The following is a 25,449-nucleotide window of genomic DNA, read 5'->3' as shown; positions in this document are numbered from 1 at the left end:
TACCTAGCCAACGTGAGGATCAAAATCAGTAAATGTGATCAAGACAGGTCTACTGAATCTGCCAAGAACTTGAAGGTTTTCAGCGTGACTCATCCTTGTTGAACAGATGCAACAGATGTGATGCTCAATATTGTCAAAGTGTGTTAACTCTTACAGGAATCATCATTAATAGTAAAGTAAGCTTAGTGGTTAGTGCACATGCCACATGTACAGAGCCTATAGTCCTTCAAGCAGGTGGCTCGGGTTCAAATCCGACCTGTGGCTCCTTTCCCGCATGTCATTCTCCACCCTCTCTCTTTCCCTGATTTCTGACTCTATTAATTATCATGTCTCTAAAATAAAGGCAGAAAAGGCCAAAAATAAACTTTAAAAAAATAAAATGAATAGACACCAGACGTTTAACAGTCTTTATTTAAAACTTTATATAGACAGTGTTTTTGAAGGTTTCATCATCATTCAAAGAAGAATTATCCGTCCTGTTTTGATTGAAGTAGTAAAGTAGGTATATTTAGTTTAATATTATATCTCATTTAAAAAAATACTGTTTCTAAATATTAATAAAGGATTTAACCAAGCTTTGAAATGCATTATTATACAGCGAACATCACATTAAATGGTTAAATGGAGCACAACATAAAAATATCTTTAATAATCTTTAATCATATATAACAATAAAAAAAAACACTTGAAATGGAAGTACACCTTCACAGAGCAATTTCTTAAAATCCCAAAGAAATCAATCACATGTTACATTAGAGATATAAAAACAAAACTGATATCTACAACGATCTAAAATATATATTTCTTGTCTGACATTTCAAGAACAACTGAACTTTCAGACCCTCGTCATAAACACCAAACAGAGCGTCCCCGTTTATTGGATCTGACAAAAAAATCCATCTTATCTGGACATAAATTAAATTGGCTGCGATGTCCTCTTGGAAATGTCTTTGTGTGAGATTTATGTTCTGTAGAATCCTTTGGGCTTCGGGCTGTAACAGAAAAGTAAGAGGTTTCGGTTTGAGTGTTGGAAAGAAATGCAGGCCACAAAAAGCTAAAAGCAAATATTTTGTTAATGTATGTGTCTGATAAGTGTTTTAAATATTCAGATTCACTGATGATGAATGAGAGTGTGCTTGAGTGCAGGAAATGGTTCTTACTTACTTTTTGCATTTACAGAGCCGATGTCTGAGGTGACTCGTCTTCCGCTAATGTCAGCCACAAAGACACAAAGAGAGAGACAAAGACAAAGTAAGAGCATAATGAGTACTCTGAATATCACTCTAATCCTCCATTGTGTGATTTATCGAAAAGATATAGGAATGGTTTAGCCGTACTTGTCTGCGTCTGCAGATGATGAAAACAAGTATGAGGAGGAGGACGATGATGACTGTGACACTACATATGATCACCAGCATCCACACACTCAGCTTAGGCTCTGCTTTTAGAGAAACAGTCAGTCATCAAACACTTAACAGTGACAAAAACTCATCAAGTTTCAAACATTGTAGCCACAAGGTCGTGCCCATGTCACACTTCCTGCACCGCTCTCACTTCCTGCACTCACCGATCTTGAGTGTTATCACAGCAGACGTCAGGCATACATTGCCCTGCCACAGCTCACACCTCCACCTTCCTCCGTCTCCTGCCCCCACTCCCCGGATGGTGAGGTGGGCAGGGTGATGGTCAGTTGTCAGAGATAGAAGAGACGATTGTTCAGGTGGGACCCATTTTAGTCTAAGGGAAGAGGGCAGAGGCTCGCCAACGCTGCAAGACAGGTTAACCTGCTGGCCAGAAATGAACTCGGTTCCTGCAGAGGAAGTGACTGCAGAGGGAGCGAAGAGGGGCAGAAACAAAGGATGAGGAAATTAAGAAATGTTATATCAAATCAGTATGAAATGCTTGAGAAAATACACCAATTTTGACAGACTGGGGCAATGCTGTAAACTCAGAAAAAGCTCCCGTTTCTCAACATTTACAATTCAAATCCAACTGAGCATTGGCTTCTGGTGCAGCTGCGTGCCAGCAAAACTTGCCAATTAAAATAAAATTAAGCTGCATATTTTTAAATGAAAATGAAAAGTAGACAGCATCAGTCTCAAATGCACACTCCACTTAGGATAAATATCGAGGACAGAAAAACAACAACATTAGATTGTTATTAATAAAACAAATCACTGAAAGTGTCAAACCTTCTCTGCCTGCAACCCAAATCTGAATACTTGTTTTTCTGCTCAAATGTCTGTTCTGTCTGATGAACTAAAGATCTAAGTATATATGTAATAGAATAAATTTAATATGATTTATTTTATGAAAACATTATAAATAAACGTTGGCACATTGAAAACTACTTTACAGTCACTTTATTGTGAGCGAACAATGTGCTTCGCCTAAGAGCCTCAGTCAATGATCTCGGTTGTTTCTCGAAGGCTGCTTTGTTCAGTGCCTCTTGCATTTTTATCGTGTTGGCTTTTTAGATGTACTGTGTTTTTTGTTGTCTTTTTACTGTCTTGTTCTGCCTTGCCGCAAAACCAATCGCCCTTGGGTGACAAATAAAGTTCCTGCAACCAACCAGCACCTGAGAACGTAGCTTGGCTGTGCATGGAGTACCCTGTTAGTCATTATTTATTTTATGTTGAACCCCACTGGATTATTGGTTTCCACCTATTATTTTGTACAAAGTGAACAAGAAACTGTTTACATTTAAAAAGCCATTTGTAGATCTAACTTTTAATTTATAGTAGGTAATCATTTTATGACTGACTCTCAGAAACCTGAGTGAAACTGCAGTCTAAAATGTCTCTGAGGTGTTGGCTTGTTAATTTCAGCTAGCAGACCAAAATTAGTAATTTGTATCACAGAGTAGAGACAGTGATTTTAGGAGGGCAACAATGAAAAGAACCAGACAAATTGCAGCAGGAATCCAGTGGGGTTTGGTTAAACCAGGGAGATCGAAACCGAGTAAAGGGACCAACATTTACTAGATATAGCCTACCTCGTCTTGAGTATACGTAAGTCTATTGTATTGGTTTCTTTTCACTGCTTAAATATTACTTCAGATTATAATGAGAATTTGTAGTTTTACACCATAAATCCAGAAAACATGGAGGGCTATTAAAATTCATTGTGTTATCAGACTCTCCTGGCAGGGGGGGAAGCTTGTTATTCTCTATTAAAACAAGTGGAGCTAGAAAAGTGTATTAGCCACTGAATTAGACACACATCACACCAGGGACACTTCCACATAATCTCTGCAGGAGGAAGATGAAAGCCAAGCAGGGAGGTAGCAAAGAAACAACTGTCTCCGATTTATTACGAATGACAATTGAGGAGCGAGAAAGTGGACATCAAAAAAAGAAAAATGAGGACATATGATAGATAAAGAAAAGGAAAGAGAATTTCAGAACACATAAGAGTGCAATACATATTTGGGTGAGTTGCTTTGACTTACTTTGCAGCACCTTAACATGAACAGTCCTGTTCAGAATCACACCATCTCTAACTTTCATGGAGCAAAAGTAATCTCCTTTGTCATGTTCCCTCCCTTGCTTTCTGGTCAAAGACAGAAGGCCTTTTTTGAGGTCTAGTACAGGAGTCAGATCTCTATCCTGGTCTTTCTTCCAAGTCGGCGGATCACCCAGGGAGAGGAAGAAGAGTCTCTGTGGGTAACCAGAAACATTATTTGATCCAGGTTGAGGATTGAAGTGCCAGTTAACTTCCTGGAGGCCCACAGCTTTGATCTGTTCCCAGGAGATGTGAGCGGGAAACGAACAGGGGACGGTCAGAGGCGTGGATTTAGATGTATACAGAGGATCTAAAGGAGCTGGGGAAAGGTCTAAATAATGAAGAAAAGAAAAATAATTATAAAGTAACCTCAAGATGACGGTACATTTAAGTAAATTAGATGTATGCATACGTGTAACTCACCCACAACAGTAACAGAGGTTTTGGCTTGGTTTTCCTTTTTATTATTTGTCACAACACATGTCCACTGGCCATGGTCTTGGCTTGTAACTCTCACTTTGTGCTTTCCTTGTTTGGTCTCAACCTTCTCCCCCCGTGGATTCAGCCAGTGTATCTCTGGACTCTGAGCATTTGGAGGAGTCTCTGCTATGCAAGTCAGAGTCAGAAGTTCTCCCGGCACCAGAGGAGAGGCTCGGTCCATAGTGACTACAACACAATTTGAGCAGGTTGAAGAAAATATAAAATTGATATTGCTTCTTTTTTTAATATAATTCAGGAGTTTGACTTTTAAAAAACTCATTGAAATGTTGGCTTTTCAGAAAGTTGACTTGTTTTACTCTTACCGCTGATTTTAAGCAGTCTGTATGTGAGTTTGTTACTTTCAGAAAGAGATTTACAGACAAAAGTTCCAAAGTTTTCTTGTTTGATGTCATTGATGATCAGTGATGAGTCGTCAGACAACTTAGTTTTCCAATGTTCTGCAAGACAAGAATTAACCACCAATGAAAATGACATCATTTTAAAATGAACTGTTTAGATTTTGTAAAATTCAGACCTGTATTAATGAAATCCTTTCCACCAAGGGGATTACTCCATGCAAGTCGAACGCCACTTTCGTCACCAAAATACCAGTGCAGATAATTTCCATGTAAATTATTCAGCAGCTTGAGGGTAACTGTGTCTCCCACCTGAGCATATATCACCTCCTCTGCCTCTGAGAGAGTGAGAAGGATGAGTTGGTGAGTTTAATCCTCGAACCCAAACTTTCTAGCAACAAGTCAACATAAAGAAATCAACAATCAACAATGTAACTTACTCGTAGATGACGCGAGCACAGCAGAGAGAATGAGGATGGCTTGAATAAAGTTCTTCATCTCAGTCATCAGGTCTCTAAGAAAATTAAATAAAGGAAAACAAAGATAGTATTTACATCAGTTTGAATAAAACCGATGTAAAAAAAAAGAAGTATAAAACAATGTGTAATGATGTGAAAAGGAATGTGCACTGTTTTACTTAAGTCTCTGCATTTTGTAGATTAGCCCACAAAAATGCACATCGCAAAAATAAAAAAAAGGAATACCAAAGCATGAATACTTTTTTGTTAAATTAAATTTTTTTTTTTTTTTGCCTCACATTGAACCTGCTTTGAAAAATATTTGTGAAAACCCCAAGAACTCAAACTTTTGTCTGATTCAAACAAAAAGTTAAGTCATCCAAGAAATGATGCTTTCGATAGTCCAGGGTTCAGTGAAATAGACTCGTAAGTTGTGCCGATTGCTATGATGGTAATAAAATACACACCATGTTGTATAATTTAGCCAATCAGCAGCATGAACACTTGGAAACTGATTGGCCCAATTATGGAGCCCTGTGGAACACCATCATTCTGACCTCATTTAAGACTATAATTTTTGAAGTTCTGTACTATTTATATATCTGTGGTCTGATTGATTTTGATCAAGCTGTTATTATTACTAAGGTAACTGTTCATCTGTTTTTTTAAATCCTAAATTCTCCATGACTTATAGATGAATTATACTTCATCAATTTGTTAAATATACTAACACTGAATGGCAATCTTTTTCTATAATCATTGCAGTGTATTCTTGTGAATGTCAATGTTGGACTTTTCTATTGACACGGTATCAAATAGGTGTTGATCCAACTGATTTATTCTTTTCTGTGGCCTGTTTTGCGGTGATATTGTCCTGGTCTTCATTGTATGTTATTGTTAAAAATGATTATAGAATTATATAACAACCATAATTGTTTTACATTACATTTCCCTTGTATAGCCATTAGTGGAAAATACTACAATCAGAATATTTCAACCACTCAGATATCAGAAATTCCGCTACAGCGCAGATCATTTCTGAACATTCAGCTGAACAACACCGTGATGATTCCTTGCAAGGTTCTTAAACTAAATTGCAAAAGGTGTGTCTTACAGATACATAAAATGATAACAAAATGAGTTATGGACTGGTAAAAAAAAGAAAAAAAATTATGAAAAGTAAATTTTTTACAAATGTTAAAGACGTATAATTTTCTATCAAATTGTGCTGCAAAGAGAATTCATTCAGCAGGAAGCAAAGAGGGGTTTGAGGTGGTCTTAGATTTGGAGAGATTTGAGAAGATAAAAGATGAAGAGTTGAAAGAGACAAGAGTAGGCGGCCTGTGGTGGGTTTTTGAACGAGAAGAAACAGACAAATGTTGGAGGGAAGAGACGCAAAGCATACGCTGCGTTGTGGTGGGCCTTGATTTAGTTAAGGTGCAGATTCTTATCCCAAGCCTCCCCTCTGCCTCTCACACCCCCTCTCTTCCTCCCCTGTTCCACGAAAGACGGATCTCTCCTCGCTTAAAAGGAGAGAAGAAAAGAGACCACAGCACCAGCAGCACACCTAGACTGTGGTTTAAGGTAGATATTTCTCTCTTCTCTCTCCCTGTGTCACTCCCTTATCTCTCTCTCTTTTCTCCCTTCACTTTCTTTCTCTTTTGTGTAAACAGTAAGTCATGATAGCACAAAGACATCTTTAATTGTTGCTTTTATGTTGAGTTTGCCTCTTTAGATAAAAGATGCTGATTATCAGAACTGTGTTTGAATTAAAAGATTAACAACAATTAAATAATTAATAAATATGATTTCATAAATGTATGCTGTACGTAAAAGACATTTTCTCACAATAGAGAAACAAATAGTGGGTCCTGTACATTTGGGACACCTTGATGGCCAAACAAGTGCAGAAGAATAAAAATGGGATGCTAAATGTACAAATATATTATAAAATGTATAAAAATGACTGACTAATGTGGATATTTATTTCTGTTAGATTAATACTATTATATAAATAGAAGAATAACTGTTGACGCTTTTTATTTGTACTGGCCTTCAATACAATTGATGGAACAGGTTTGAGTCCAACATAAGTTACGCTTGTTACCTATTAAGAAACGTCATTGTAGTAATTACTTTCAGTTGTCTTATTTATACCCTCAAAAACTTTTACAACCCCACTTTGCACTGACTGCATTTTCCTTGTATTGAATATATATATATATATATATATATCATAGATTAACTCAGAGGGCACCCTGGTGATCGAGGTGTTAGGGCACCAACCATGGATGTATTGTCCTGAGGTTCAAGATTGGGCGACCCCTTTGTCAAACTTTGTATGATATGACCAATTTGATAGAACAATTAAAAATTATAAAAATTAAATACAAAACACTTTTTTCACATTCATCTGCGTTTACACTGACAGAATGTGGACTCAGTTATCATGACATGTAAATATGGGACAATGAATGAAGACAAAAATGTTCTGAAAGCGAAAAGTGTTTGCATTTGTAAAGTGTCTACAAGGTTTCATATGCTAGTTCAGTTAAACCTCAACATTTGAGGTTAGTCTAGGAGTCAATAATGTTTAATTTCATCTTCCAACTGTGATAAGAGTTTGTAAAAAAAAAAAAAAAAAAATTCTAAAGAGGGGAATCAAACACAGAGTAAAATTTGTGGTAAACAGACATTCAAAGTGAGCACACCTGTGGAGCTGTAACCCAGAAACTGAGACGATCGTATCTGCAGTCAGGATGGAGCTTCAAAAACAAGCAGCGGGGGAGGGGGAAGGGCAAAGGAAGGTGAGGGTCAAACACGGCAGAGATGAAGGTGGGGACAGCAAACTGCAAAACACAAGACAGGTGAGTTAAGAGTTAATGTTTTCTAAATGAAAGGTGTCTTTACCAATTAAATCATGTCTGAATTTAGACTGAATACGTACAACACAATCTTAATGTCTTATTAGATCCTTATGGAAATACTTATTCATATACTGTAGTTTTAGCAGTGTATATATACTTTACAGAAATACGTAAAGAATGAATGTACAACTTTTTGAATGTTCTTTATATTTCTACAACAAAATAAAACTATGAACACTAATTAAAGTCAACGGTACTTTTGCCCATATTGTCAGACTGTGTTCAAATGTTCTTGGAAAACATAAACACCGAACAATCACTTTTTAAATTTCAGCCCAAATGACCTTTCATACCTTTTTAAATAGTAAATGTGTGAGTATAACAGAAGTTCATTTTGTAATGATCACCTGCCCGTTGAGTTGTGATTCATCATATGGTTCCAGCAAAAAGTAATAATCACAACAATCTTCAATATAATTGAACATTTATCAAAAACCTTATTTCTTTATTTATGAAATGTGTTGTTGGTTATTATAATGTTTAATATTCTAGCACTTCTTTCAGTTGAATTGTATCTTGTGTCTTGATGAATACAGATTATGTCATCAGATTTATGTTTAAATCTCACTCACATATTTTGGGTCCTATAGTAACCCGCTGAGGTCACACAAGTCCATGATTTAAACTTAGTATCGTGTATAAGAAAGAAAACACACACCGTACACTGCATGTAAACAGAAGTTGATGTTTTTTTAAGTATATTCAGCAACAACAAAAAACTGCATACTTACAGCTGTTTTTGAGAGCTGAGTGTCTTTTGTGTTCAGCGATCAGGAGTCGGATGGAAATGCAGAATATTTATCAAACGAGCCCTCCTTTTAAGCGTGGCTGCACCTCCCTCGCTGATGATTGGTCTGTAAATGAAGCAAACAGTTGCTGATCAAACCCAGAACCAGAATAATGACCTGTGATTGGTTGTGACAGAGGAAGAGGGCAGGAGGTCATCAATGTTTTTCATTTTATATCTTAAAAGTGTTGTTCAGCACATAGATACATCCTCTGTATTGTTCTATTAGATGAAAAAACAAACCATTTGGTCAGAGTAATGGTGCCTTATTTCAATGAGGAGATTTAAATGTACTTATGATATAACTCTGTTTCTGTTTTTATTGGTCCACACATACACGGACAAAAAGCTAATTTTATTTGGCTAAAATTGTTTTTTTTGAGTTGCTGCCTGATAACAGAAGAACCAAAATTTGAGAGGGGTCTCACTGGACTCATTATCTATCTTTGGCCTGTTCTAAATAGCATACATGCAGCTCACGGCCCAATTTACTATAATTGCTGGGTTGATTTTCCCCGGGTCTTATGATTGCACTGATTTATTCATATAGTGTTCTAAAAATTTAAACCATGAACTAATGGGCCAGCCTTTATAAAAGCTGTTGTTAAATGCAAATTAGGAATGTAACATTAACTAAAAAAGAAAACAGGTTAAACACTGAAAGCTCGGGGGGAATACTGAATTGTCTCATCGAGGCAGAGAGAGAGACAGGATTCATGTTTGTTTCATATGAATACAAAATAAAGATAATGACGCTGGGAGAAATATACAGTGTACTCTATAGTCCTAAATTTACATCAGGATTAATGGCCGTTTTAATTCTTTAAAGTCTGCGGAGACAATCATCTTTTCCTGACACACAAATAGACATGGCGGACTCAGAAACCAGTTTGTTCCAGACAAATTAGATGAGTTTAATAACTCCTATGTGATCATGTTTTAATATCAACCAAAGAAACAAAAAAAGATAGAGACAAGCAAGGTCTCTTTAATCTTCTTTTTGGACCGACCATTAACTCAGATGATTCTTTCTTACTTCACTCTTTGGTAACCTGACAGAGGTCATCTGTATCTGCATTACAGCGCTTCATTAATGAAGAGCGCACTGCTATTGAGTCAAACATTTAACACCAAAAGTTGTTTAATCCCCACACCAAACTTCATGTGCATAATTTTAAAATAACAAGGAACTCATCATGCAACACTGGATATATTTGAGTAAATATTGTTTGAATAAAAAAAAAAAAAAAGGTTTTGGGGTTCAAACTAAATAAAGAGCGAGTTCATCAAATGGGACGTGAAGGTTGACGAGGTGAAAGATTTTCACTTAATGTTTTCTTCTAATTATTTTTTTTTGATGTCATTAAATTCATGTTTAATGATAATTCCAGAGAATGAACAGCCTTGGCTCAGTTATATACAACGTCTTTGCCACAGTGAATTCATTAAATGCAGACTGAATTTATATTCCTTAATTGTCTTTAGTCAGCTAACTTGGAAAGTTACAAAATTCTTGACACAGAACATTTCAGTAAAATATCCACTGACAATGTATTCAATCTATTTCCCACCAAGTCAAAGCATCTTTTAATACACCTTCATATCCCTATGACTTCAGATTGGCTCAACTTTTTTATGTTTTTGTTCAAAACCAAAAATGAAGCTGTAAGTAGACAAAAAAATGTAACTCAAAATTTGAGCAAAATCAGATCTATGTCCAAAGTGCGTCTGCTGCCTAAACCTGGACTCTGAAGCGAACGGCCTGCTGTCTTTATGCTCAATCGGCCGTGTCTAACCTCTAGTCCAGACTGCACCAGGGACCCGGTTATAATACTTCTTCCATGTGTATGTTTAGATAAAGTTAAGCTTTGTCATAATAAAGACGAGTTCTGTGAAGCTGTTCTTTGTTAAAGGTACAACAAGTATGCTAGCTTATGTTCACCTACGCTGTAGAATTGTTATTTAAGCATGTTTTTCATTTTGCTTCGATTGAGTGAATGGAGATATGAAGGAAATTAATTCACTCTAATCACATGTAAAATTCAGTTCACATGCTACATTATAAAGGGATGATTGTAAATGCACACCTGTGTGAGAGCCAAATATCTGCTTGTGCTTATCTCCCCTCAAAACCTGATGTAAAGCGTCTTCAGCACTCAACCGTTAAATCACACCTGCGTTTCTCTGCTGTCTGGGTTGGTTTCATGTTCTTGTTAAAAGAATAAGACACATTCTTTTTATGTTTAAATATACTTGGCGATAAACCTGATTCTGACTTTAACTTATTGTTGTTATTTTTAGAATGATACACACTATGTTAAAGTTATTACACTGCTATTACACTACGCTTTGTGATACAAGTATGAGAGTTCAATTCTAAGAAGAAAAATCCTTCAATAACTATTTATACTTTTAAACCAATCGCAGCCAATTGCAAGGTTTATTCATCAACCGAAAGGTGACAGAAGGCAAATTCAATTGTGATTACGGAATAGTCTATGTTTGTTCATTTGGGCCTCTTTCCTTTATTTAGATAGGACAGTTAGATAGAGTTGGAAATCGGGAGAGAGAACGGGGAATGACACGCAGGAATGGAGCCTCAGGTCGGTTATCGAACCCTGGACGCCCGGAGATCTCAAATTCTGACTGAAAGTTTGCATGACTTCAGTGCTTTTATAAAGTGTAAGCTTTGCATCAGAAATCAAAAAAAACCAACGTTCTAATCCAAATAAAGCTTGAAGCAGTGAAGACTCTGTGTTCACCTGAGTCAAATCTTTTTTGTAACACTCTGATATATGAGGTTTAAGGCCTAATAGAAAAATCCTTTTTCATGCAATATTAACTTGTTTTGCTTCAGCCTGTCCCAAGCTAACTAATGACAGCTACAGGGATCAGATGAGGGACTGGAGCTGTAGAAACTCAGAGCCGACGTGGTTTAGAGACATGAACCACAACAAGGACAAAACAAACATCTCACACACGTCTCATGTGTTTCTCTGAGGTTTCTCTGCCTGCTTCTGTACTGCCTGTCATGAAGGGCTCACACCTGCTACTGTTCCCTCTGAGCTAGAAGTGAAATAACAGTGACACTTTTTGTTTCTCCTCTGAGGCAGAACCTTCAAGTTATAGATAACAAACAGAAACATTTACTTTTACAGCCTATAGTGCAAACAAATGTTTAATTAAAGACGTTAATCTGTCGTTAAAAAAAAAGGGTACGAATAATACTCAACTTTCTCTGTGGGAACGTGTCTGTTTTTGAGCTGTGATTTGGTAAGAGAACACCTGAAAGTGAGGAATCCCTCATTAGTCACACACCTAGGGAGAGCGTTCTACCACATCGAGTCATCACTGAAAGAGAGAACAACAAAAAAGTGTGGGCCACAAGCAAGAATATGGAGTGATTCATGAGTTTCCTCAGCCTCCATGATCTCCTACAGAGGGTTTCCCTCGACAAGACAACTCTATTTTCTATCTTTGACTTCTTTTTGTGTGTGTCTTTTACTAGCTGTCAAATCTTAGACATAAGTTGTGCTGTTGCGAGCCAAACCCATGTAGGAAGTCTGACATCATGCAGTAAGCGAAAGGTGACATGTTGGTACTGAACGTGTCGGTGTCAGAGCCCGTTCTGATGTTTCAGGAATAAACAAAATGTCAGTGGAAAAGAGGTTAAGACTCAGAAACTATTGACATTCTGCTCAATGACATGAGAGCAGTTTGTTTGCAACAAGGGGAACTTCATTCAAACTTCTTTGAAACCTCAGAGTTGTGAAACAGAACACGACTCCCACTTATCGCTTCACCTCCATCATTGGTACACATTGATGGTTGCGTGATTTTTGTTACTGACTGTATTGTTTTTTTAAGCTGCTGCATAATCATTTCATCAGAATGGAAACAATCAATACTTCATGATTTCTTTTTCCAGTCAGCTCTTTTTTAAAAGACAAGTGGGACTGTCAAAAAAATAAACTGGTTCTTTATATCAAGTCATGTTTGTTTACTTTGACTCAGAAATGCAAACAGAGCAAAGTTAAATCATAGTTCAGCAGATTTCATGTTAAAGCATGCTGTTACTGGAAAGTTGTCATTTCCATACAGCTGATTTGCTATAGTTTAATTAGATGACGTTGGTTATTAGTGGAACAACTGCCCACAGTGTCTACAAACATGTACAGAGAAAAAACAGTTTCTATAATTCTACAGTTCATTTAGACATTTTTAGCCAAAGTGACGTACATCAGATAGTAAGTACAACACAAGCAAGGAGCGAGAGAAGAGGAAACAACGTCAGTAAGTGCAAACAAACAGCTTTAAGTCTGATCGGACACACAGGTGCTGACAGGAAAAGCACAACATCGACAGCTGTTCTTGAGAGTTCTAATCAGCATCAAAACAACCCTTAAAATCGTCATTATCAAATAAAACCATCATCATCATTATCGCCTTTAATAATATCATGAAGTGCATATGTTTATTAAAGTGCTGAGATTCTCTAGTTGAAATGACTACATATTTGTAAATATACATGCTGACCATTTCTACCACCCAGATGTTGAACGCAGTCATTGAAACAAAACACAGATTGATAATCAAAACTCTTTAGTCATCCATGCAATATGTCTTTCTGACATATCTTCCCCGCAACCCCCTCAAGTAAAAATCAATTTTCAATTTTCACAGCATCTATAAACGCTTCTGATACTGCTGAATAACAGAACATTCAACTGGAGTATATGTTCATCCAGCTTCACATTATGCTTTATGTTCCGTGTTACGTTAAAGAAATGTTCACATACTGAAGTATAAAGTTGATCTAAAGGCACAAGTTTTGACACCATGACAGATTGGCTCCAATGGTAAATGTTCAAGGCTCATCATTAAGCCGTGACTTCCTAAATTAAGTCCTAGCTGAAGACCTTTGTTTCATCTCATAGTCTATTTTCTGTCTGGCTCTGTATTGTCAACTATCAAATAAAGGCAGCACATTCACTGTTGTGTCTGTGTAGAATTATAACTGTGTTACTCAGCTTAAAGTTCAAATTTTTGAGTAGTACTAGTAAGGGCTCAACAAAGTGATAACATTTCAATATTTATTGCGGTACTATTTCCATACTCACATGTAGAAACTTTTAAAATCAGAATGAAGTGGCATGTTTTTTTTTTTGTAAATTTAAAGAACAATTAAGAAGATTTCAGGGCAAATGCAGATCAGTGGTAGAGTCTCTCAACAGTAAGACCGAGGGTCCCCATGCTCCTGCAGCCACATGGCGACGTGTCGGCTGCTTCATTGGCGGCGTGTGAATGTGTATGAATGGAATAGTTAATACTGATGCACACTTTACATAGCAGCCTCTCACATTAGTGTGTGAATGGGCAGGTGTGACTTGTGATGTAAAAGCAATGTAAAATTGTAGCTATAGTGATTTGGAATTTTCACTTATATTTAATATTTTGGTTGATGATGATCACCAGCAGTGCAGCCCTAGTTAGACATGACTATGCTCCACTTCAGGAAGTTAAGCTGCCTGTCGGCATGCTTTAGTGACACTATGCTTGTTGCAAATGTACAAACATCTACATCTAAAAACAGCATCAATCAGTCGCTTCATATTTATCAATTAATTACACACTGTTGTCAGATTTCTCTTATATTATAAGCATGCTCATTGTGCATAAAACAGACAACCTTATTAAGAAATACAGAACAGGTTCAGTGACTGACAAACACAGCTGCAGACATCCACTGCACACGACTTCATTGACACAGCTTTAGAACAGTTAATCCTGTTTCATTTCCTGGTTCAGTGCACATTACCCTTGGCTTACTGGGAATCATCTTCTTGTTAAGCATTTTAACTTTAAAGCTGCAAAGCTCACTCCCATTAGCAATGATTAGTCACAATGTACAAGCTGTTTAAACACGGGCTTCACCAATCACAATGTAACTACAGACAACTGAAACCTGCGCAGAGCTGAGGCTTCATAAGAGGGGGGTTTACTCGATGGGAAATCACCTGTCAGGAGATCGTTTTAAATAGAAGGATTGTGAATTGTTCTGTGTGCAGTGTGAGCTCAGATGACTGTTTGGAGCTCAGTTAGCTTTCTCCTGTTGCTCTGTATTTGTGCTGATTGATTCTTATTGTATGCAGCCGATAATGCTCCTGATATTAAGTTTGTTACGTAACACAATTTCCCCAGGAGTTTATGTAACATTTTTCAAAGACTATTAATTGTTCAATATAAGGTTTCTCGGAGTCTGTGAGCTGAATGTGGCTCCTGGTGTTTTAGACTGATGGAATTATAGCTAAATGGAAATACAAGTGGGAGGTACAAGCCTTGTTTCAGAAATTTCAGTTTCACTTTGATATGATTGTGTATGGTTGTGTATATACGTTCATTTGAGTAGGAAAAACAATGAGAGAGAGCACTGACTAATAGTCATGAAAAAGGGAATCCTATTGTCTCATTTGAAAACACCTCCAGTGTGACAGAGACTTTATGTTTCATAACAGATTCAGAGAAAACACAGCCTGGTGATTGTAAAAAGAATAGACAGAAAATACACATTAAGCATCTCAATATGAACGTTGCCTTATTTCTCATCACTCTAACCATCACTCTGAGAGGGAGAAAGAAATCCACTATACTTTGTATTAATAATGATAAGTCTTTGTATATAGCGCTTTTCAAGCAAGGAGCACAACGAGCTTTCCATACACAGCACAATAAAAAGGTATACATTTAAAACATATACACCCTATAATACAAGCAGACTAAGAGAACCTCGACTCTAAATTAACCTGGTCTACAGAATAACCAGCAGTTCTACAACAGCAGATTTTTGAGGCCTTTTGGGGCAATATGGGCTTAAAAATTGACCAATGTACCCCAGTACCTGATCATTAAGCATGGTAAGTGTAAAGTCTGATTTAAAAATGGATTCTAAAATGGACAGGTAATCAGAGCAGAGAGGTAACACCTGGAGTGATGAGACAAACATGTTTGGAGTCTGGATGGTGAGTTCTGCGCAGTCTGCCGTTCTGCTACATATCTGGTGCTGTAAACAGGGTGTTACAGTGATACAAACATGAGGACATAAAGGAATTAATTATTTCATCTGTATTTTTAACAGATAATATTTGTCTAGCTTTCTGTGATAAAGCAAATGTGATAAAAACATGATTGTACCACTTGTTTGTGTTCAACAAACAAGTGCTTGTAATTCTGTCCAACTTAAAGATGATAATGATAACAACGAGGTTCTTGTTCGAGTGCACAGAGCATTGGTTGACCTTGATTTCGGTGGTGCTCAGACCAATGCTAAGAACGTCTGTTTTATCAGAGTTTAAGTGAAGAACTTTTTAAAGCCATGGTTTGATGGACAGATAAATCAGTATATCGTCAGCATGGCAGTGAAAGTAACTGGTAAATACTGGATTTGATAGAAAGGAGGCTAAAGAGTTGATTTGAAATGTCATTGGTGTTGAGGTGTGTACAGCCTAGCGCTTTCTCATTCGTAGTGTTCTCAATTTTAGGAACATAATGCAAAATGGTCGTTAACAGGTATTTTGTCTTTAGCTGCATTTTATGTTATTGAAGAAGTCAGTGAGCAGAAGTCACTACAGCTGTTTATCTATTTACAGAAGACCGGACTGATGTGAAAAGTCATAAAGACAAGCAAGGCATGACGCCGCACAAATACAATACGACATCACCTGGTAAGATACCAAAATGTAATATACATAAAATCATTTACATCTAGAATGAATACTGCATATATCCCTATTTAGGATGTTTTTTTGAAGGTGTGATTTGACATATCCATTTTGGCCCCACTTGTTAAAGACAGATTGTTTTTCACATAGTTCATGACACGGGACATTCCTATATTTAAACAAAGGGTCAAACAATTGAATAAAAATCCAAACAACAAGCCAGTGAAAAACTAATGCTCCCCTGTCCATAACAATTACAAGAAACTTTGACCAAGACTCTTACAAACCAACAGGTACAAAAATTAACTGTGCACAAGACAAAATAACGACAAACGCATGCTGTCCTCTTTAAAACACAGTACAACATAATGTAGGCCTGAATAAAACATAGACCCACACTGAGGATTTTATCTGATTATCCTGTGACCTCTAATGTTGTTAAACAATTCTAATCAAGGCACTTGGATTAAAGTGTAAAGCAAATTTGCTTTAATACAATTCCATTTCAAATACTTTGTATGTGCCTCAAGGGTCTTTTTGAGTATACACAGAGTCGCACATAAAAAACTATCCAAATATGATATAAGGTTTCTCACAAAGCGTCTCAATCGATTGAAAAAAAGCTTAAATAAACCTGGTTAATGGTGTTTGCCAGTCCATAACAGGCCAACACCATAAAGGAACATTGTTTTAAAATGTTCAACATATGCATATCCACATATTCATCAACTGACTATGCCTTTTTTCCAAGATTTATTTTTTGACTTTTGAAGCATTTATTAGGTTGCACTAACACTAGGCAATCTGTACCAAGCCATAGCACGTTTGACCCCCAAAGTCCAGTTCATTTGACTAGTGTGATGCTGCTTTCCATGCTCAAGCACTGGACACTTCCTTGGCCCTAGCAAGAATGGAAGAGGTGAACATCGGCACGGTACAGTGTCTCATGCACGAGCACAAGCAAGGGTACATAACCTGGACATGAAGTATGATCAATAATTCATATCTAGAGAGACAGGACAGTGGATAGATCTGGAAATCAGAGGGCGCGAGAGAGAGAGAGAGAGAGAGAGCGAGGGGGTAATGACATGTGGCAAAGGAGCAACAGGATGGATTTGAACCCGTGCTGCCGGCTTGAGGACTGTTAGCCTCTGTACATTGGGCACACAAGCTAACCACTAGCCCACAGGTACCCCAAAACAGACTATCTGTTGTTCTGCGATTCTTTAAAAAACATTTGGCAGAATTGTACAGACACTGTGTCGGTATATTATACCCCAGGAGAGTGATATCTGTAACCGTGTTAGTTCAGTCAGGTCTTCATCAGTGTTTAGTATTGCCTTTGATTTAATCATTTATTTTATTGGTCCTCAAGGAAAAAGAAAACTATGCCAGTCAAACAATATGTAAATAATATACAGACTGTTACGGTCCATTGATACTTTCATCAAATTATATATTTTTTGCTTTTCTGGCTCCAAAATAAAGTTGGGTTCAGCTATCAGTGCGTGGTGTTGCTTTAGAATAATTTCATACTGACTAATCACTTGTTCTATTTCAGATTTTTGGTAAACCAGTCGCAGCCTGTCATGGTTAGTTGGAACTAAACATGGACTCTAGAGCAGTGGTTTATCGTCTATTTCTTTAATGTAGGGTTGGATAAAAGCAGAACAATGAATTGTGTTAGAATTAATGAAAGCATGTGTACAAATCACCCGCTCATACAATGTTTATGTGCCTTGTTGAAAATTTGAGAGATAATTTTACATACCGCTTAAAGTCACATAAAATATGTGCAGTTCGATAAGCATGAACGGGTATAAATTGAATACAGAATACCTTTAGGCTGCTTTAAGAGCACATTGATACTTTTTGTCCACTGCTGGTTTCCTGAACAGACAATAAGCAGGACCCTGGATGTGTATTGTCTGCCATATCGTAGATCTTATTTATTTGACACATTCAAATGTTTTATGGACAATATGAATGCAAAATAATCATGGTTGCCTCTCTTCAAGTCTGTTTCAAGTAAAAAATGAACCACTGTTGTGTAGCGATGTTTAAAAATTCAAAGATTTCTGTCTGCTCCTCTGAATATTTAATTACTCACAACAAATACTAATGATGCATCAAGTGGAACTCCTCCAAATAAAAGAGATTTAGTTTGTCAGTTATGTTGATGTGCTCCTGAAAACCAGTGAATCATTTTTATAAGTGGATTAAAAATCTGAAACAAAGTCGTTTGTCATACTTGGGCTGTTTGCAGGCCATAAAGCTTGACTACTTTATCTACCAACTGTTGGAACAATAGAGATTTGCTGCAAAAGAAAAATAATTAGTTTGTTTACACTTGCAAAAAGGACTCTCATCCCCCAAAGGATTGCAAAACCAACAGAATGGGGTCGGCATTATTGCACAACTAAATATCTCCTTTCTTCTTGGGCTTTAGGAAAATTCTATTTTAAGCATTTCTGATTTGACATTTTAAAATCCTTCTCATGGTTGTCACCAGGTACATTAAAACAAAAAGACGTAAATGCATGTCAGTGTGTGTCGGATCTAAAGATAGAGAAGATTTCATCATCATTGTTTGAAGTCAGTGATGACTTCAAAAATCCTCAGCACGTATTTTTGAACAAATTCATTTGTTTCTGTGTGCTAAATACCACAGAGCAACTTGTGTCAGTAACTGAGGCAAATTCTAAGTTTTAGACAGACAACACCAGACCAAGGCTGAAACAGATCAGTATGCTGACAAGACAAAGAGTTCAAAAAATCTGGCCTCGGACGAGACCAGATTTGAGTATTTAGCCTTGTCCCTCAATGGCCCATTGCGTCTGTCTCTGGCAGCGTCCGAAATCTTGTCAGGAATTCTAGAAGCAGTTTGTGCCCTTAGAGACAAACGTATCACTTTTCTGACGAATGTATAATCCCTTCATAAGAAAAACCTTTAAATCAGCTTTTTAACAACTTCATACACACAGTGTGTTAAGGAGTACTTACACGTGATGTTTTCAGTGCTGCGAAGAGTTCTTCACTGACATTTGGTAGGCTGTAAGAAATGCAGGTGTCTCTGTCATACTCTCTCTCGCTCACACACACACACACACACACACACACACACACACACACACACACACACACACACACACACACACACACACACACACACACACACACACACACACACACAGGAAGTCAGACACCACTATGATCCCATCCTTTGTATTATGTACTAAATGAATGGCATAGATTACACACACACACACACACACACACACACACACACACACACACACACACACACACACACACACACACACACACACACACACACACACACACACACACACACACACTGTTAAGAAGTTTTCTAAAGTACACTTACATTATAAAATACTAAAAGAAACCTAACTCATAAAGACATACTATATTCTTTCAACCTTACATATATGCAGATAAGTATGAATGTTAGTATGTCATTGTGATCTTGCTTGATGGTAGGTAACAGGTGTCTACTGTGTGTTTCTATACATGTAGCACTGCATCGCTGTCAACAGCTGCATTGTCCTGCACCAATTGTGGGGACTACTGTAGCCAAAGCAGGCGCTGTTTAACACATCTTTATAGAATAAAAGATGTTTGACATCATGTTGAACAAGCTGCAAAATGTGATTCTTAACATTTTTATTCTTCCAAATACATTTTGACTTAAAATAGTTTGTCAATGTTTATCCTAAAAGCCTATACCTCTTTGAAGTTCTTTATAGTAACACTTTTGTCTCTTTTTCTTTTTAACCATCTTAATTCCCTCTCATAGTCACCAAAAAGAATCATGTCAGTGTTTCATTCTTGTGATTCTATTATATTGAAAGAAGCCTTCTTCTCTAATATGAGCAGAGATACTGTATCATTTTGCTTATTTTGCGGTTGTGTATCTTTGTGATTTATATATGAAGAAAAGATACACAAGAGAGTGCACTCGTCATTTTATTTACAACCTACAGAAAAGAAGATCAAGTGTACATAAACATCAAACAGTGAACCACAGTGGAACATGTGATTCAGTAGATAATGGAGGACAATAGAAGTTGACCATGCTTTGTTCAAGGATAGGCATAACATTTCATAATACAAGCAAAAAAAAAGAAAGAAATACAGACTGTTGCTGTTCTCTCTGGCAGTTGAAGGACTTATTTGCATTCAGCTCACTTGTTATATTTGGTGGAAAAAGCTCAAAGTGCCCACATCATTACATTTGATTTTTATTTTCATCAAGAACATTCAGAAGCCCGTTTAAATGCATGCTGTATTCACACTGGGGTTCTCTTTCACTCACTTCTCTCTTTCTTTATCTCTATCTATCCCTTCTCTTTCACTTCTTCGCACACTCCCTCTTTCTTTTTTCCCCTCTATCTCGCCTTTCTTCGATCTGCCTTTCATGTCACTCCATTAGCAGGGGTTGCCGGGGGAGGGCCAATGGCTTCTCTCGCCGGCGTCCTTGCTGCGGTTTGGCTGCAGCTGTTGGGCTGTGATAAAGAGAGGAAAGAGAAGAAGTTTTCACACTAATTATGACACAATAATGAAGGACTCAGTAAAAGGCACAGTGAAAGATGAAGGTCAAACAGTTATTAATATAACGTGAAAAGAGTCTATTAGAAAGCATCTGTAAAGTGAGCAGAGATTACTGGAGAGCGGATAAAGTAATTTTTTGACTAGATAGAAGAAAGTTAAGAACATTTACCGGTTACACTGGCAGAACTGTCGGGGCTTCAGTGGCTGCTGGCCATTCTGCCTCCTCTGATATTTTCTCTGCAGCAGAAAGAAATCCATGTCATTATGTTTTTCCCTCACTTCAGTAACCCATCCTCTGTTATCACACATGCTATAATTTCAATCAAGATTCTCTGGATAATAATCTCTATTACCTTCCTTCTTCTGATCCTCACGCACAAAACTATGACAAAGACAATCAGGAGAATCACAACGAGGCAGCCAACTCCCAGTGCAACCCACACCCACCAGCTGAGCTCCTGCAGCAGCGGGGTCTCCTTGGGTTGAGGGTTAGTAACACCTGTTTAAGCCAACAGGCAAATAGCATGAAATAAAGAATCAATGGCATGTACATTGAAGAAGCACCTGCAATTTGTTCTTAAAATTAGAGGATTTTCAGCAGCAGTATACTCACAGTTGTGGCAGTCCTTTGATTTTTGCGAAGGTAATGGTGCAGCTGTTTCAGGAGCTGGTACTGTAAGAAAAAAACTTGTCATGCTTCCACTTCCGGCCAAGCGAGTAGAGCTTTCGTTATTGTGAAACCCATATGCAAAGGTTTTATAGAAGAGTCCTACCTTCGACTTTGATTTCAAGGCTTTTTTTGTGGGTCACTTTGTCTAGTGTGAACAAACACTCCCAGGTCCCGTTATGGGAGAGGGCTACCGGATTGAGCTGAATCGTCTCGGAATCTGTGAGATGTCCATCTGGACCCTTCCACTGCACCACTGAGGTGCTAGAGCTCTTACCTTTTACCTGGAGTTTAGCTGTGCTGCCCACCTGGAGAACACCAGAGGGGACTGACAGCAGATAAGAGAAAAAATACAGTTAGAAATACCATGAGCAAGAAGAGGAACGTGACAGGAAGAACAAAATGAAAGTATAGCATGTGTTTTTACTTAAGACAGCTCTAAAGACTAAAAGTGGGAGAATTAAGAGCCACTTGATTGATTTTAAACATGTAGGTTCATTTTCCTGAGAGGTAGCCTTCCACTCAGTCTGAGTCGTGTGAATATTAGTGGAATCGTACTGATGGGGAGTTGGGTAATTTTTTAGCCTCCACCATCGGTGTGTGAGGGTGGTGTGAATGGATGAATGTCACATGCAGTGTAATAAGCACTTTGAGTACTGACAGACTAGAGAAGTGCTGTACAAGTCCAAGTCCATTAACAGCTTTCTCAGCTAGAGAAAACAGTTGTGTGATATGTTTATTTCTTAAGTTTGAATAAATGTGCTGGGGGACTTCATTTTCTAAATAAGAGGCCTAAGTTATTAGGAGGCCTATTTTCTAGCTGTGTGCTCTTTTTTGGCGATCCTTGATCTTTGTTGCTGTAACTGTAAATTCCTCCGTTGTGGGATAATTAGAGGTGTATGCTATTTTATCTTATGTGATTTTTTTTTATGTATAGGAGGGTAGATGTACTAAAATTATAGGGAAAATAGCATCCATCCTGCAGTATTTTGGGCTTATGAGCTTTATTTGGGACTGGAATCAGGATATTTTAACCTTTGCGGCTTCTCTTGGGAAACCACAAAGTTGATGAAAATGCAGGACTAGAATCCCTGAAAATCCCTTTTAAGACTTGTTTTGTGTAATTTTATATTTATTTTTTAATCTTTAACAATATATTACAAAATTCATTTTCCTAAAACTAATTCTGAAATGGTTACTTTGATCTAAATGGCTGGAATAGTTATAGCCTGATCTGGCTTGTGATAGTAAACTGTTTCAAGTCTGAGTAAGCGGTCAAATAAAATTATACCTATTACTGCTCTTCAGATCAAATACTATTTTTATCGATGCAATCCCTACATGTGCAAATGGGGAGGATTTCAAGTCAACACAACACAATGAATATCCCCAAAAGCAGTAAATTCAAAATGCCCTTCTTTTTTTCTGAATCAAAATCCTTAGGTAATAAAAGAGGTCACCTGCAAGGTTAATATCATTAAAAAACAACTTAAAAACAAGACTGTCCAAAAAATGTTGTCAGCACCAAGGCTTAAAAAATGATAACTGAGACTAAAAATTATACCTAAGGCTTTGTCTCTTTCACGTTTGTCCCCACATTTAAGATTACTGTTCTGTTGATTTTTTTTATTTGGGTTAATGCAACAGGCATACTGACTGACACTTACCCTTCATGGTTTGTCTTTTGTGGAAGGCTGCAGTTGTTGTTCTTTTATATTAAATATATTTTTTGAAATGGTATGAGGTCTAAAACTAAGCATTTTCAAAAAGTAAAAAAATAAAAAATAAACTAAAAAAACATTAAAGCATTAAACCCAAATTTTAATCATACTTAAATTGAAAAATCTCAAAACAACATATAAAAAACAAATGAACAATTCAGAACTATTCTAACCTTGGTCAACCAACCACAATCACTCTGTTTTCAAAGCAGATGAAAAAGGATGTTTGCAGACACGTTTCTTGGTGTCATAAGCTCACCTGAGACAACAAGAAGCGTATATTCTTGTACTCTCCTGTCTACTTTACAAGTGAACCTTCCAGCGTCTGCTTCCTTCACTGAAGAGACCGTCAGAGTTGTTTCACTTGCTGCTGACCTTTTTACGATATCACTGTGAGCTAATGCACAAAAAAACAAATACTGTTATCTGTAAAGTGAAGTCATTTAAATAACTTATGCTGCTATACTCTAACCCTTTTTTTAACCTTTGCTTTGTTGGCCAGTCCTCCCATCAACTCTAATGATCCGTTCAGTTCCATGATGAAGCCACTCCAGTGTACCGTAGGACTCGGCTTGACATTTGAAAATGGCGGTCTGCCCTGGTTTTGTCCAAATCACTTCCCCGGCAGCAGAGAGTGCACCCAGCACTGAAGACAGAAGATCACATTTATTAAGATATACCCACATGAGAATACCAGTAACTCTGAGTGTTAAGACAAGGACAAACTGAAGACATGGTGTATATATTCTTATTAGTTTATATTTGAAACTCATAAAGTGAAAATGAAGCAAAGGACAATTCATCAAGTTCAATTTAGTTTCTTAAATGTATCAACACAGCTATTATCTGGGATATTCTCCCAGGTGGATTCTAACATTTTATAAACATGAAGGACATAATTGGATATAGGTCACTGTAACTCATTTATTTAAAGGGACATTTACATTTTTTTTTAAGTAGTATATTTACTTACCAAAACCAAACCACGTTATAGTCTTCATGCTGAACTTCGGATCTATGGGGGGAAATAGAAAACACAGAAGTTTGTTTCTATCAAGACAAAAGACAGAACACAAAAACAAATTAAATGAAGTTCATGTCGAGAAACCTAACTTTCTAGCATGAAAAACATCCCACTCGGCTTTTGTTTGAGAAGAAAGTGTAATGTTCAACCACCAAACTAGATCTCTACTTCCTTCTTCCCGCTGCCTGTTCTGTCAAAAAACATTTAAGAAAAAAAGCCTCAAAGACTTGAAAATAAAAACTGAAGGAAATGTCTCTGGGAAAATTACAGCATATATATATATATATATATATATATACTACATTTATTTTCACAGTTTTAGAGATAACCCCATTAAACTTCAGTACTTACTCATTGAAGATTTTCTCATTTAAAGCTCAAACTGATTATTAATTTCAGTTCAAATAGAACAATTACAATCTAACTACACCATACTTAGTATAAATATTGGAAAAAAAAAAATATGGACCTAAAACTTTGAGTTTGACAAATGTAATGTTTCCACATAACTGACTTTAACAAGTTATAAACTGATATCACCATTAATCATTAACTCCTAGAATCCGGTCGTTTGAAACATCAACCTTTGACTGTAGTTAAGCACATTTTTTCAAGCAACGAGGTCTCCCCATTAAATGGAGTGTCTAAAGCAATCTGCTTCAATCACAGACCAGATATACTCATAATAAACCGACATAATGGTTTACTTCACGAACATGTCAGGTTTGAACTACATTACAGAACTAAAGAGAAATTAGTTCAGAATGGTCATGAAATCTAAACATTGTATATCACAATTGATTTCAGAATATAGTTTGAGATTTTACCTTCAATATTTGGCTTTTATTTATTTTTTGCTGCTATAAAAGGCCAAAATGTGTCCCCGTCCTCTCGATACTTCACGTCAAAACAGCACAAGGAATGTAGAAATGCAGAAGACTTCTGAAGACAAAGCTGCACTTTTGGAAAATTGTAGGCCAATGCGAACCCAAGTTCTTTGTGGGTTTGTACATCACACACGCCTGCACCCTCTTTGCAAAGCAGGGCAGAGACGTTGAAAACGGAAAGTGCTGCGAAGTGTCTCAAAATCACGAGCATTTACTGTAGCATAAACCCATAATTCACTGGATGGTGATGACTCATCACTAATTATGAATTACTGTGTTGAAATATCAAAATGAAAAAAGGACTTAGAGGAGTGATTGTGAGCTCAAGTCAGAAAGAATACAAAG

General features: G+C 37.0%; 2 protein-coding genes across 3 annotated transcripts; both read right to left on the bottom strand.

The window, feature by feature from the left end:
• Positions 1-393: 393 nt before the first annotated feature.
• On the bottom strand, positions 394-19,368 carry cd4-1 (CD4-1 molecule). Of its 2 annotated transcripts, none has more exons than XM_020649070.3 (12): positions 19,234-19,368; positions 8,457-8,579; positions 7,510-7,647; positions 4,781-4,854; positions 4,520-4,678; positions 4,308-4,442; positions 3,928-4,170; positions 3,452-3,835; positions 1,568-1,825; positions 1,338-1,441; positions 1,165-1,208; positions 394-992 (listed from the first exon to the last, which is right to left on the bottom strand). In XM_020649070.3, the coding sequence occupies exons 4-12, from the start codon at positions 4,845-4,847 to the stop codon at positions 962-964; spliced, it is 1,425 nt and encodes a 474-aa protein (XP_020504726.2). In that variant the 5' UTR covers positions 4,848-4,854; positions 7,510-7,647; positions 8,457-8,579; positions 19,234-19,368; the 3' UTR covers positions 394-961. The 2 variants fall into 2 exon arrangements, with proteins under 2 accessions (XP_020504726.2, XP_020504727.2); XM_020649071.3 differs by having other exon boundaries at positions 1,338-1,438; positions 19,234-19,367.
• An 839-nt stretch (positions 19,369-20,207) lies between these two features.
• On the bottom strand, positions 20,208-25,288 carry cd4-2.2 (CD4-2 molecule, tandem duplicate 2). The gene is made up of 9 exons (XM_020649127.3): positions 25,045-25,288; positions 24,167-24,208; positions 23,678-23,839; positions 23,453-23,590; positions 21,579-21,800; positions 21,419-21,478; positions 21,159-21,304; positions 20,975-21,042; positions 20,208-20,759 (listed from the first exon to the last, which is right to left on the bottom strand). The coding sequence occupies exons 2-9, from the start codon at positions 24,192-24,194 to the stop codon at positions 20,675-20,677; spliced, it is 909 nt and encodes a 302-aa protein (XP_020504783.2). The 5' UTR covers positions 24,195-24,208; positions 25,045-25,288; the 3' UTR covers positions 20,208-20,674.
• Between the last annotated feature and the right edge of the window lie 161 nt (positions 25,289-25,449).

This window comes from Labrus bergylta, chromosome 8 (assembly GCF_963930695.1).
Source record: "Labrus bergylta chromosome 8, fLabBer1.1, whole genome shotgun sequence".
Classification (NCBI taxonomy): Eukaryota; Metazoa; Chordata; class Actinopteri; order Labriformes; family Labridae; genus Labrus; species Labrus bergylta.
The sequence above is the reverse complement of the archived record's forward strand: the minus strand, read 5'-3'. Positions and strand labels throughout refer to the sequence as shown.